A 13,198-nucleotide genomic window follows, 5' to 3' on the forward strand; every position below is an offset into this window, starting at 1 on the left:
AAGACGAATTTTTGTTTCATTAAACTTAAAATAACAACGATTTTAAACAAGTTACACTTCAAAACTTAGACTGAACACATAATCTGCTCAATTATTTTAAGCATTAAAATTACTCGACGGTAACATACTTTACTATTTTATAATCTTTCTTAAAGATTCGTGACGGCACTGCTTCGAAGAGGATTAAAGTAAATGGTGTTAGACTTAAAATTATGGATACATGTTTTGACTATAATAAGAACTAAGATATAAAATAAAAAAAAACCAAGACAACTTGATATTTTTCAAAAATATAATTTTATTGTCTTGAGCTCTTTGAATGCGTCTTAGTCTATTTATCCTTACATAAAAAAGTCTTGACTATTATTTTTGGCCACAATAAACTCCTCACCACAGACTATATTAAGTTCATTAGATATCTGTGGAGTGCGGGCTGTGATATAGTTGTCATTTATTCACAATCACTTTCATTTCATTATTTTCTTGGATTAAATTTCTTTATATGTAACTTTGTTACATATTGTTCAATCTTTGTTATCCCTATTTTATGGTAAAATCTTTTTTAATGATATTCTAAATAGAAAGGGTTGGCTGGCTAAGCTTTCACCATGTCTGAAAGACGATCAAATACTATTCCTAATCGATGGCTTAATTGTCCCCGTACATCGGAAAATATTATTGGAAATCAGTTTCTTGCATTCAAAACACCTCTCAGTTCCCAATATGATAGTGAAGTTCCTGAATACAATCGTTTCAAACCAAATATGGTCTTTGAATGCGTAAAAACCTTAAAAGTAAGTAAAGATTTTTAGAACATATTTTGCAGTAATTCAAGAAGAATTGGCACTATTATTTTGTTATATTTGTATCAACAATGTACATAATTGTTTTGACGCATATAATAAAATTCCAGAGAAAGATAAGTTTATGGATTGATCTGACAAATACATCCAGATTCTATGATAAAAAAGAAGTGGAACAACATGGTTGTCGCTATAACAAAATAAAACTTCGTGGTCACAAGGAGACTCCATCCGAAGAGCAAACTCAGTATAATTTATTTTCATATATCTTAATCAACTGTTTTTGGAATTTCTCTTTGTATTTATATATATATATATCAAGCCAAGGTCTAAAAGGTCACCTGTACCCTCATATTAAGTTGTCATCTCTGTCTCTTTACCCTTGCTCTGTCCAATCAGTGCACCAAGATATTGAACATTTTGTACCTTTAGTTAAACTGGTTTACTTTCAAATCAAAACAGTGCAATGTACCTTATAGTAAAATTACTTTTCTTTTCACATACAGGCCCGTAATCATTGGTTTTACTTTAATGCTTATTTTATTTACAGTATTCAGTATTTTTTAATTTATATTTTTAATTTACCAAATATATTTTTTTAGGCATTTCATAGATATTGTAAGAGAAAGTATGGATAAAAATCCAGATGATTTAATTGGTGTCCATTGCACTCATGGTTTCAACAGAACAGGATTTTTAATAATAGCATATCTAGTGCTTGAAAACAATTGTAGTCTTCATGCAGCTATTTTTGAATTTTCGAGGAACAGGTAATTAATTTTTAAACTATTTTCTTAATTATCTAATATATAAAAAATTGTGTAATCTATGAAATCTCTGTTGTTACTATATACATTTATCAGATTGTATAAAGTATTATATTGGTATTAGTAGTGTTAAGCTCCCATATTTTAAAAAAGCAACTAAGCATTTGTTTTTGAATTTCTCTCTCTCTGCAATAGAATTTCGTTCATCACTGGCTCATGTTGATGAGGAATTAGAGATTGCACTTTTGTTTGAGTAATAGCATACTATAATAATTATTTATATTTATTATATATTTTTGATATTAATCATTTAATTAAAAATAAATAATAATTAATATTATTGATATTTATTATCTTCATATATTTTGAGATTAGCTGTGTTCGAAATTACTTGCAGCAGGTAATGTGTTAATTGTGCTATTTTAAATTATCTGAAACATAGTTTGTACTTTCTAGGCCTCCAGGTATATACAAACAGGATTATCTCGATGAACTGTTCAGACGCTATGATGACATAGAAGATGTTATAGCAGCCCCAGCTAGACCAGACTGGTGTATAGGTTTGTTATATTTCTTTCTTTGGTTTTTCTCAGGTTGGAGGTGTTTCTTTACAAGCCAGAGGTAATTTTTTTTAAAGATTCCACATTGAATAATGATTTTGACTCAGACTTTGAATCATCCCCTAAGTGGTTAACACAGCCTACAATTTCGAATGTATATTTGTAATTCATTAATGAAAAAATTGGCATTTAAACTTGTGTGAACTGAGAAAACTGATTCACACATTCTATCTCCTGGACTATCATGACTTATCCTGCGCCCTTTGTATGGGTCGCACTTTGCATGAATATCAATCAAATATCAAAAAACATGATGATTCAAAATTTTTCGATGGGCAGACAATTCTCCCTGCAATGGTAGGCTGTTACATACTTTAAACTATTTCTTTATCAATAAGCTATTTTAATACAAGATTTTTCCTAATTAGACTGTAAGGTCCTAAGCATGCTTAACGGAGCTAGTTGTACCCCGCGGTTACGTTCGAGTTTTAGCTGTCGGAGGTTAAGCGACATTTATGCTTATAAAATGAAGCCTATCGGTTTATACTAAAGTTTAAATTAGTTTCAGTAGTTTGGCCTCGAAAGAGTAACAGACAGAGTTACTTTCGCATTTATAATATTAGTATAGAAATAAGATATATAGTAATTGACATGTATATATATTAATTTTAGAAGAAGATGATGAAGAGGAAGTAATTGAAGAGGAGGCTGGGAACGATGAAGAGGGACATCGATCAAAGTACGTATTCAAATGCAGATGTTATTGAATTAAATTCATATTACGAGTGGTGTGTCTATAGCCTATTCTAATGGAAGTAGGAAAAAAGATAAACAAACTATATATTTACGTATTTCATGCCATTTGCTAATAACTCAGCTATATTGTGCACTGCTAAGAGTATATGATTAATATATCTTTATTTATAATACAACAATATTACACTTAACTACTTATTTCCACTTTAATTTTACTTCCAAAATTCCGATAACAATGTCATCGACGATCAAAACGCCATTTTTTCCCAAACCCATAGTGAATTTCATTGATTAATCAAGCTCTCGACGAATGATATCTTGGTTATGGTTGGAATAGAATATACAACTGTTATAAATTTTTTGCAGGCATTCCTATAAAAAACATTTGAAGGATAAAGAATTTATACCCAAAGTTAATGGTGTAACATTAGTCAAAGATCCAGAAGTAATTAAAATTGTCCGGTCTAAGGCGAAAACATTTTGCAAGTGGAAGAATAATGATTTTCCAGGGTCACAACCTGTTTCTATGGACTTGGAAAATATGAAAAAGCTGTCTGAAAAACCATACTCCGTTTCATGGAAGGCTGATGGCGTTAGGTAATATTTGAAAGAGTTAACTTTATTTTTGTATTACATAACGACTTTATTGTAAAAGTAAGCCCAGTGGGAAGACGTTTACAGGCTATCATACCTATTACCAGTTAGAGTTAACTGAAATACAGCTTGAACTAAAAAAAATCTCACTTAAAAACAAAGATTATTGAAATTTGTACTGAGCACTTAGCACCGTGGTCTACTCAATGAGTAGTTAATGAAGATTGATGTGGAGAAAAAAAAACAAACCTTGGCAAAGCCCTCAGTAATCTTACTAAATACTTCCCAATAGTCAATACTATGTTTCTTTAAAAAAACTGTACTTGAAGTGAGTGCTTTCGATTATACAAAGGTCGTCTCCCTCACGTGGAAGTGAGGGGGAGGGCACCGCTGGATTTGAATGGGTATTCCGATGTACGAGGGCGCCCCTAGTCCCACCTAATGTGGTGGAACGCGTTTTTTGTAATCGCGAAAAAAGTGTAATCAACTCTAAATTTGTGTGAGAACATTTGTATACATAGAAATGTTTATAAGTGTGTGTGTATTTATCTAAATGTGAATACATTTAATTATATCGAATAAATATTTTCAGATATATGATGTTAATCGACGGTGACGATAAGGTGTACTTATTAGACAGAGACAACTGCGTATTTAAAGCTAGCAATCTACATTTCTTTCATAACAAAACACATGAACCTCTTAAAGACACGTTTCTTGACGGTGTAAGTATTATTTACATGTTAAAGTGTATAAATGAGATGAAATGGCTCAGTCAACTTCAAAAATTGAACCAAACTATAACTCATGAGTCAGTGGTACTATTGGTGCAGTTCGACGAACAAACAAAAATTTCTAGTACTGATTGTGGCTACTATTCTTAATTGTAACTATATAATATAGTAAACTAGTAGTATCTACAGCCTATTCCAACTACAGGAGAAATAAAGTCAAAACAACTTTAACAATGAATTGACGCAATGTCATTGGTCGAGATCAGTGGTTGCTAATCTTACAGTAATGATGGACTATTTGACAATTATTTGTATTGCCATGGGCAACGTACTGTTTAAAAGTAGATACAGTAAATAAAAAATAATAAAGGATTCTATCTATAAATAAAACAAACAACTTAATAATTTAACCATTATAATATATAATAAAGACTTTTTCATTTTAATTTTTTGACTGAAATTTAACAGAGGTGAGATAATATTTACTTATTTCTGAATCCTTCATTGAATTGGTTCAGTGCAGTGTCCGATACTTCACTCGTAGACACGCCTCGTGTCACTTTTTGACACTTTTTCCAATTTCTTCGACCACTTCAGGTGCTTCCAGGGATTACCGTTGGTCCGCAACTGGTCTACACCTTGGATAAACTCTCCTAATAATTTAAAACTATACTGGATAAAACTAGTTATAGATCATTTCAACTATTAGCAAAACACATGATTTGCAATATAAATATATCTCGATTTATATAATAGTACCATTGGTCATATTTTGTTGGTTCACATATTATTTTTTTATTTTTCAGGAAATGGTCGTAGATACCGTGAAAGGGGTAATAAAAGTTCGATACCTTTGCTACGACATTATACGGTTCGAAAATATAAACGTCGGCAAAGAGCCCTTCTACACTGTTAGGTTAAAATGTATTGATAACGAAATCATAAAACCAAGGTACGTAATATTCAGCTATTTTTACACAAAAATGGTATTAAACTTATTATTCAGTCTTGTCCAATATTCAAACTTGTAGGCCGTTAATTAATACATCAATAATTTAAATAATAAATCAACGTAAGTTCTCCTTACAAAGATTCTTTTCCAAAAATCAGCAAAAGAGTGTTTCCTACTCTCAACATAAAATCAAGTACAGATACTATAAAAAGTACATTTTTTATATTATATTTCACATAGAATGTTTTATAAGTGTTAATCTGTTTATTTGATGTAATTGTTTATGGTTTGTAGAGAACGAGCAATCGAAAGCGGTAGGATAGATAAGAATAGTGAGCCGTTCCGAGTCGGCATCAAACACTTCTGGGACGTTACGATAACGAAGCAATTGCTGGAGGATAAGTTCATCAAGACTCTCACTCATGAACCCGACGGATTGATATTTCAACCAGCTGTAGACGTAAATGGGCATATTATTTTTACAAATCGCACTTAAATTAATTAATAACACATGATACGCAATTACATTAATAATTGCAAGGGTGCATTTATCACCCCCCCCCCCCATTCCACTCTGAAAAATACATATGTGAATTTTTTCATCAATTCAATGAGACAATTTTTTAGAAGATAAAAACACAAAAATGTTATGTTCAATATTTTTGTGTTTTTAATCTTTCCCCCAACAGACATTTAACCGCGTTCTTCTTATAGGGAATTATTATAGGAAAATCTGCCTGAAGGATTAATAATATTAGAACACAGTGCCCTTTGTCCGGTTAGGGCCGACATATTTTCGATTAAAATCCCATTTTCTAAACACTGTTTCTCGTTGAGAGAAGTATGCGATAATATTTACAATATAAAACTATAGAAATAAATTGAAATAGACATTTGTTGTATTCATATAACATTTAATTTTGAATTTGGAATTCACATAAATTTTTAAATGGTGTTTAATATTTTTTTATTAGATTAACAACGCACTTAGCCAAGTCAAGTAAATGATTAGTTTTTTTAAACTTTAATATGAAAATGAAATCATATCTGGAATGTATAATTAATATAAGTATAAAAAAAATCTTAGGTGACAAATGAAATCAAACAATACAAAAAAAAAAAAACGCAAAAATTAAAGCACTGGTTGATTAATGTACGTATGTATGTATGTATGTATGTATGTATGTGCTATAATTTAAAAGAATATTTAGTATAAGGCAGTTCAATAATTAGTTAAATTCTTAAACAATTAAATCTGGAAATATTATCTATAAATGTAAATTTTCTAGTTTATGTTTATAATATTATAACATCATAATATTAAAACATATATGATTTAAGCTATTATAACATCGCCTACAGCTTTGAAATTGAACGTATGGTAAAAAATATTTATGTTAATGGTGAAAGTGCGCAGATAATGCGTAACTTGTTATATCTTTTCAGCCGTATGTCGCCGGGCCCTGTGAGAGCGTGCTCAAGTGGAAGCCGAGCGATATGAACAGTATAGACTTTAAGCTTAAGATCGTGAAAGAAGACAGACCTGGGTAAATAAAACGTGTGGCTCATTCGCCTGTCTGTTTACGTTTTTCACATTAAATAATATGTCGGAGAAAAACACCGTTATCCTCCTTGACATCTTAACGAAATTGTTTAATCACTTCAAAGTTACTATACAAAACATCAATTATACAGTTAAAATCGAGTAGTGGGTTCTCGATACAATTCTCTTTCACTCAACAACATTGTTATTTATCATTAACTCTCCTAGTGATCCACCTCGATCCAGCATTCGGCCATTCGTATTTATAGCCTATTCCAATCGCAGTAGGAATAAAGATAAACAAACCTTAGATTTACGTGTTTCATGCGATTTGCTAATAACTCGGCTATATCGTGTACTACTAAGAGTTTATGATTGATATATATTTATTTATAATACAACACTATTACACTTAACTACTTATATCGACTTTAATTTTACTTCCGAAATTCCGATAGCAATTCCGTCGACGTTTAAAACGCCATTTTATTGCGAATCCATGGTCAATATCATGTATTAATCAAGCTCTCGGCCAATGATATCGCGTCAATTTGCTGTCAAATGTTTTTTTATTTGGTTTTTTCCTGTTTTGATTGAAATAGAGTATATGTATTTCTCCAATTCCCGTCGCAGACTAAATAACCACTAGGTAATTTCCGCCAAAACGTTAAGATGGCGGCGAAAGAAACACAGCGGGTCAAATGTTGGTAGAGCTTTCACCATAATCATTTTAACAATACAAATACCATTTAAAATATAAACAACAAACTAGTATATATGTAATGTAATGAAACTTTGTAGATTCCGTATACATATTAATAAATGTACACATGAAAATATATATATAATAAAAATATAATTGTAGAATGATACCACGATTGAGGGGTCAACTTTACGTCGGACAAGGAGTGCTGTTTAATGATATTAAGGTCACCTCTGCTATAAGGAACCTCGATGGAAAGATCATTGAATGCAAGTATGAGAATAAAAAGTGGGTGTTTATGCGAGAACGTAACGACAAGTCTTTCCCCAACAGTCTAAACACAGCTAAGGGTATGAAATTTTATTACATTGTTTGTTATTTTTTTTATTACATTGTTTGCTTTACTTTGACACAATTGCTTTGTATCTTCGGATCAAATACCATTTATAGCATAAAATCAGAGTTATATGTTACCTATTTCCAAGAAGTTTAAAAAAAGGCTGATTTTTATTAAGAGTACGCCCAAAAATCTAAATTGACTTAATTTGGACGGTCATTGTTCGGTGGCAGCCAATGGCACAGAAGACCAATCAGCGTTGAAACTCAAATCATTTCTCTTAACCGATTTTTCAGAGCATTAAAACATATTTTTAAATTTTACTATGAACATATTGATCACAATGGTTTTTGCAACACAATATTTCTTTCATTCTAAATCATATTTAGATAATGTTGATAATTATTTTTGTTTCCAGCGGTAGCAAAAAGTATATTAAGCCCGGTCACAAAAGAAAGGTTGCTACAGTACATCAAAGAACACTGTGTCTTCAATGATCCCAAAAAGAAACGCGCTCGGTATCACTAGAGGTAACATTGCATTGGAAATGACGGAGTTTAATTGAATGTTCAAAAAAATTACTAAGTTTAATTTACACATTAGTGTAATCGAAGTTATTTTAGTGCCGAGGTCTCGTGTAGAATTCAAACGAATTTTTATCATCACGAAAGTGTAAGCAAATATAACCATATGCAAAAGTAAACGTTGGATTTTATTGTTTTTTATTATTATTATTATTTTAATGGTTGTGTTAATAAATACTATTTGAAACAGTGGCAACAAAATTGTCTTAACCAATTAGTTGTCCGTTCCACTAGTCGAACTCCTAGGAATCGAAATACTCACACCTCATTGGTCTAGGAGATTATTCTAAGAATATAGATGAAAGGGAACTCGTTTCGTGGAATGGACTTAGAATCGATATTAATGGTATAGAATGATAAAATATACTATTATGTATATGTTCGATGTTTCGAGATTTATTTAAATAAGATTTATTTCTATTGGAACAGCTTTTACAAACTATATATATTAAAAACAAACATTAGAATTACATATTTCATTCGATTTGTTTATAGTTCTGGGATGTACATCAGACTGTTCTTGATTAATATATTTTTATTTGTGATACAACACGAATCCCACTTCCTATGACTAACTCCCTGAAAAGATCTGATAACAATTTTGCCAATCAAAACGCAAGTTTTTTGCGAAATCATCAATGTCATAGATTATTCAAGAAATCGACCGATTTCGCGTCAATTAAATGTCAAAGTTGTTTATTTGACTTTATTCCCCTTGTTGTTGAAATAGAGGTTTGTGAATGAAATAACACACATAAAAGTTTGACGTAATTATAATCACACATCGTAATAATTATTTGTTTTTATATTGACAAATTAAATTTAGATTATGTCTAATCAAAATTTTATATTTTATTTACATTCATATCAATACAAAAATAATTTCTAAATTTACATATGATTTATTTTTTGGATAATGCTGTGATTTTTTTAATTTTCAAAATATTGAAAGCAATGAATTTCTTCTGACGATTGTTGTTTTATTATCTTATTAAAATGTGATTGCCTCAAGTCTATGTTTTTAAATTTGACAACCCGTCCTTCCTTCACCAAAATTATCACAATCTCGTAAATATCTGACAACCTACTTAGTCATTTGGAATAATACCAAAAATATACTAAACTACCACCTAAATGGACTACAATGGAATAATATAATAATTTTAATATAAAAGTGTTTTATATATTAAAAAAAAAAAATTTTTTTTTGTTCACTCATTTAAATCCTATTTTAATTACGAAGTGAAATTTTCGCGCTCGTATATCTTTGTCTATGCTTTCTGACAAGCATTTATCTTCATAGATACTCACACTAATAAATTTTAATATTAATAATCGAAATTTATAATAAAACAAACATTGTATATTGGCGTTATATCGTGAGCACGCATCACAACAATTCAGTCCCATAATTTCTTCAAACGCGCCAAACGAAGTATAACTTCAAAAATATATAATATATTATATTTTTATTAAAGTTTTACGTGAAAATACATATATATCTTCCTTCTTCAATTACAAGTTACTCCGAGAAGCAGTATACTGCCATTTATTTTCACCATCAACGTCAAAACATGTTATTTTATTTTCTTTTGTCAATTTTTTCAAGTGATGGCTTACATTATAGGCAGCTGCCGGCCATAACTGTTCTGGAGTTTCTACATATATTACTTTCACCAAGTCCATTTCATTAAATTTCTTTTCCATGTTTTTCTTCATCACATCGAGTATCTGCTCCTCTCTTTGATTTCTATGGTTAATATAGTATTCTATCTTTTGTATGGGATCCTATAAAAAATACACAATTAGAAAGGTAGGTTTTAGTTTTTTGTCATGTTATTATATTTTGTATTTTTAGCTGAATTTTATATAAATAAAAAAAAAATTTTTAGTGTATATAAACCATTAAATCTATAGAACATCAAAAAATTCACTGAATTTTTTAGAAAACAGAATACACAAGGTTTTTCTTCAAATATTTTAGTGCTAAGGTCATCACTGCATGACACTTACTTCAATAATGTTGCCATGTCCTGGATATATAACATTGGGTTTCAATTCCAATATTTTACTCAAACTTTTCATGTAAGTATATAAATCTTCAAAAACTGCTGTCCCTTCGCCCAATATACAATCACCGCTGAACAATATGTTATCTTCGAGCAATGTCATAACAACATGGTCTGTTGTGTGGCCAGGTGTGTGATGAATCTTAACAGTAGCACCTTCGACTTTGATCTCTTGACCGTCAGCTAGCCAATTCAATGGCAATGTATTAGGCAATTCACTGTCTGGGGCATCGCTTGAGTCTCTCTTGTGTTTCCAAATTTGTGGTTGTTCTGTATGATATGTGGATTTTGTATGAGTAACTCAGCCTACATTTTATTTTAAATATTTAAATACTTTGGGTATTCAAAACATGCAATATTTCTCAGAACTGAAGCCTGGGGTTTTTATAGGAAATTGTTAAACAAGGGAAATTTACTTCATAACTTCTGTTTTTCCTATGCGCAAATTATACGTCAGTTTTAATATAAATTTATATAAACAAAACCTATTTATTGCTACATCAATTTAATTGTGTAGGACAATAAAGCAAGTCAGTGTAATTGCAGGCACTTTACAAGGGTCTTAATATATTGGTTTTTATAGATTGTAATGCAGCTATATCTATAAAAGGAGACGGTGATCACTTTCCATCAGGTGGGAATTGTATGTTTAGCTTTCTATTTTTAATAAAAAATTTGTATTTACTGACTTGCAATTGTTCCATAAAGATTTTCAACTCCACCAATATGATCGTGATGCCAATGTGTTACCACAATATGTTCAATATTGATCTGTTCTGCTTTAACTACTTCAGCAAGGTTTTTCTGATAATCCTGTACATCTCTATCACCCGTATCCAGCAATATACGACTAAAAAATATATATTTAATAAGCATTCCGTAATTATAATTATAATGAATATTTTATGGTTAAAATTATTACAACATGAATAAAATTTGGTGTTTTCATCAAAATAATAAAAATAAGTTAAGATTATTATTATATACTAAAAATATATTCATTTACTTTTAAATGTATTAAGTTGTATTAGCAATTTTTTTTATTTCTTTATTAAAATTTAATTCAATTAATTCAGGTAAAATAAAATAAAAAAGAATTACATACTTTCTGCCATTCCCAATTAAATAAGTATTGGTACCTTGCAGAGTCATAGGACCAGGATTGCAACCAAGTACGCGTATTACTCTATTTGATAATTTTGTCACAGCCGGAATAACCGTAGCCATTCTATACCAGATATAATTATAAATTGAATGTCATTAATTATATGATACTCTCTTATCATGGTTCATATTTTTTTAGTAAATAATTATGATAGTTATTTTGCTGAAAACTTACTTGAAACGTCTTAACGAGGTTATATAGATATAAAAATATTAATAGTTAAATAAAAAATATTACTTTAAACAGCGTTTGTCTAAACCAAAAACTTTAAAGTTCGATTTATCTCATTATCTGATTATCTCATATTGTTTTTTGTCAATTGTGTCATCTGTCACTGGTGGCTGTTGGTGTCAACTTCTGATTTTTGTATGTGTTTCATTTCGGACACGATAAGAATATAACAATCATACATAGTGTTGTGTAGTTCGCGAACGAACTAGTTCGAAAGAGCGCTCCCACAGATGAACTACGCGAACTAAATCATAGATAATACATTTATACTAGCTAAACTAGATCCCCGATTTTTCGTTCCATAGTTCGTTACTGAACGAGGAAAGGTAACGCCAATAATGTCGTCGCGCTCGCTCGCGCGGTATTCTACGGTCTACCTGTCACTCGCTCAGTGAACTCCATTTCGTTTCCGTGGCGATTTACGTATGCACTTGTAGGGGTACTATATATTCTCTTCCTTGACATGCTTGTCAAGAAAGAGAATATGTATAAGTTATCGTTGATTATTTTAAAATTTGTTTTATATAGTTATAATTTTGATACTTAAAAAAAAATAAAAGCAAAAATACTAAAAGAGTATTTTAATTATTACTTAAATAATTAACCTATTTGTTTGCAATAAATAAAATCTATTTTACGAATATTCATTTCATTTATCTTTTATTTAAAGTCCAAATCTTTTTATTATTCTTGTCGCAATAAGTGCAGTATAAAAACGAGCGAACGATCTGCCCTATTTTTGAATCAATAAAAGTCAGATCGCTGTTTTAGTTAATCCGTTCGTCAGCTCGCAGATGCTCGGTAGTCGGTAAGCATGTGGGAGCTGAAGAACTAAAAGAGCGAACTAGTTCGTTTAGGTTCGGCGAACTAAGCCGAGCGATCTCGGTTGCGAACTATTATGCCCAACTCTAACGGCAAATAAACATTTGACATCAAATTGACGTGATATCATCGGTCGACAATTTGGATAATGTATTCATTATGGATTTGCGAAAATATGTCATTTTTAATGTTGACGAAACTGTTATCGGAACTTTGAAAGTAAAATTGGATATAAGTAGTTTAGTGGAACAGGTGTAATATTATAAATAAATAATATATGTTGTCGCTACGATTTTTGAAGCGGGCAACATTAAAAAAAAAAGAAAACATTGGCGGGAAACTTAAGCTCTCTTCTGGATACGCTGGAACATTGTTATAAAATTATCTCACATATTGTTTTACTTTAATTCTTAACATAACCAATAAAGAAAAACGTTATTAATTAATTTCGAGAGTGATACATACAACTTATACAAATACACCGTACAAATAACTAGCAGCAGTTAATTAACAAATAACTTTCTTTACATATATATTAGTAAATAACTCTTAGAAGTGCACTATCAAGATTTAAGTTT

At 30.4% G+C, this 13,198-nt stretch overlaps 2 protein-coding genes across 2 annotated transcripts; one reads left to right on the forward strand and one right to left on the reverse strand.

Moving 5' to 3' along the window:
• The first annotated feature begins 422 nt into the window (after positions 1–422).
• Positions 423–8,452, forward strand: LOC125076851 (mRNA-capping enzyme). Its single transcript, XM_047688568.1, has 12 exons — positions 423–794; positions 914–1,050; positions 1,406–1,573; positions 2,027–2,130; positions 2,803–2,869; positions 3,253–3,483; positions 4,073–4,205; positions 5,021–5,166; positions 5,461–5,626; positions 6,613–6,713; positions 7,575–7,762; positions 8,168–8,452. The coding sequence occupies exons 1-12, from the start codon at positions 609–611 to the stop codon at positions 8,275–8,277; spliced, it is 1,737 nt and encodes a 578-aa protein (XP_047544524.1). The 5' UTR covers positions 423–608; the 3' UTR covers positions 8,278–8,452.
• Positions 8,453–9,090: 638 nt separating this feature from the next.
• LOC125076852 (beta-lactamase-like protein 2 homolog) lies at positions 9,091–12,006 on the reverse strand. The gene is made up of 5 exons (XM_047688569.1): positions 11,742–12,006; positions 11,508–11,630; positions 11,092–11,252; positions 10,347–10,672; positions 9,091–10,121 (listed from the first exon to the last, which is right to left on the reverse strand). The coding sequence occupies exons 2-5, from the start codon at positions 11,627–11,629 to the stop codon at positions 9,849–9,851; spliced, it is 882 nt and encodes a 293-aa protein (XP_047544525.1). The 5' UTR covers position 11,630; positions 11,742–12,006; the 3' UTR covers positions 9,091–9,848.
• Between the last annotated feature and the right edge of the window lie 1,192 nt (positions 12,007–13,198).

This window comes from Vanessa atalanta, chromosome 3 (assembly GCF_905147765.1).
Source record: "Vanessa atalanta chromosome 3, ilVanAtal1.2, whole genome shotgun sequence".
Lineage (NCBI taxonomy): Eukaryota > Metazoa > Arthropoda > Insecta > Lepidoptera > Nymphalidae > Vanessa > Vanessa atalanta.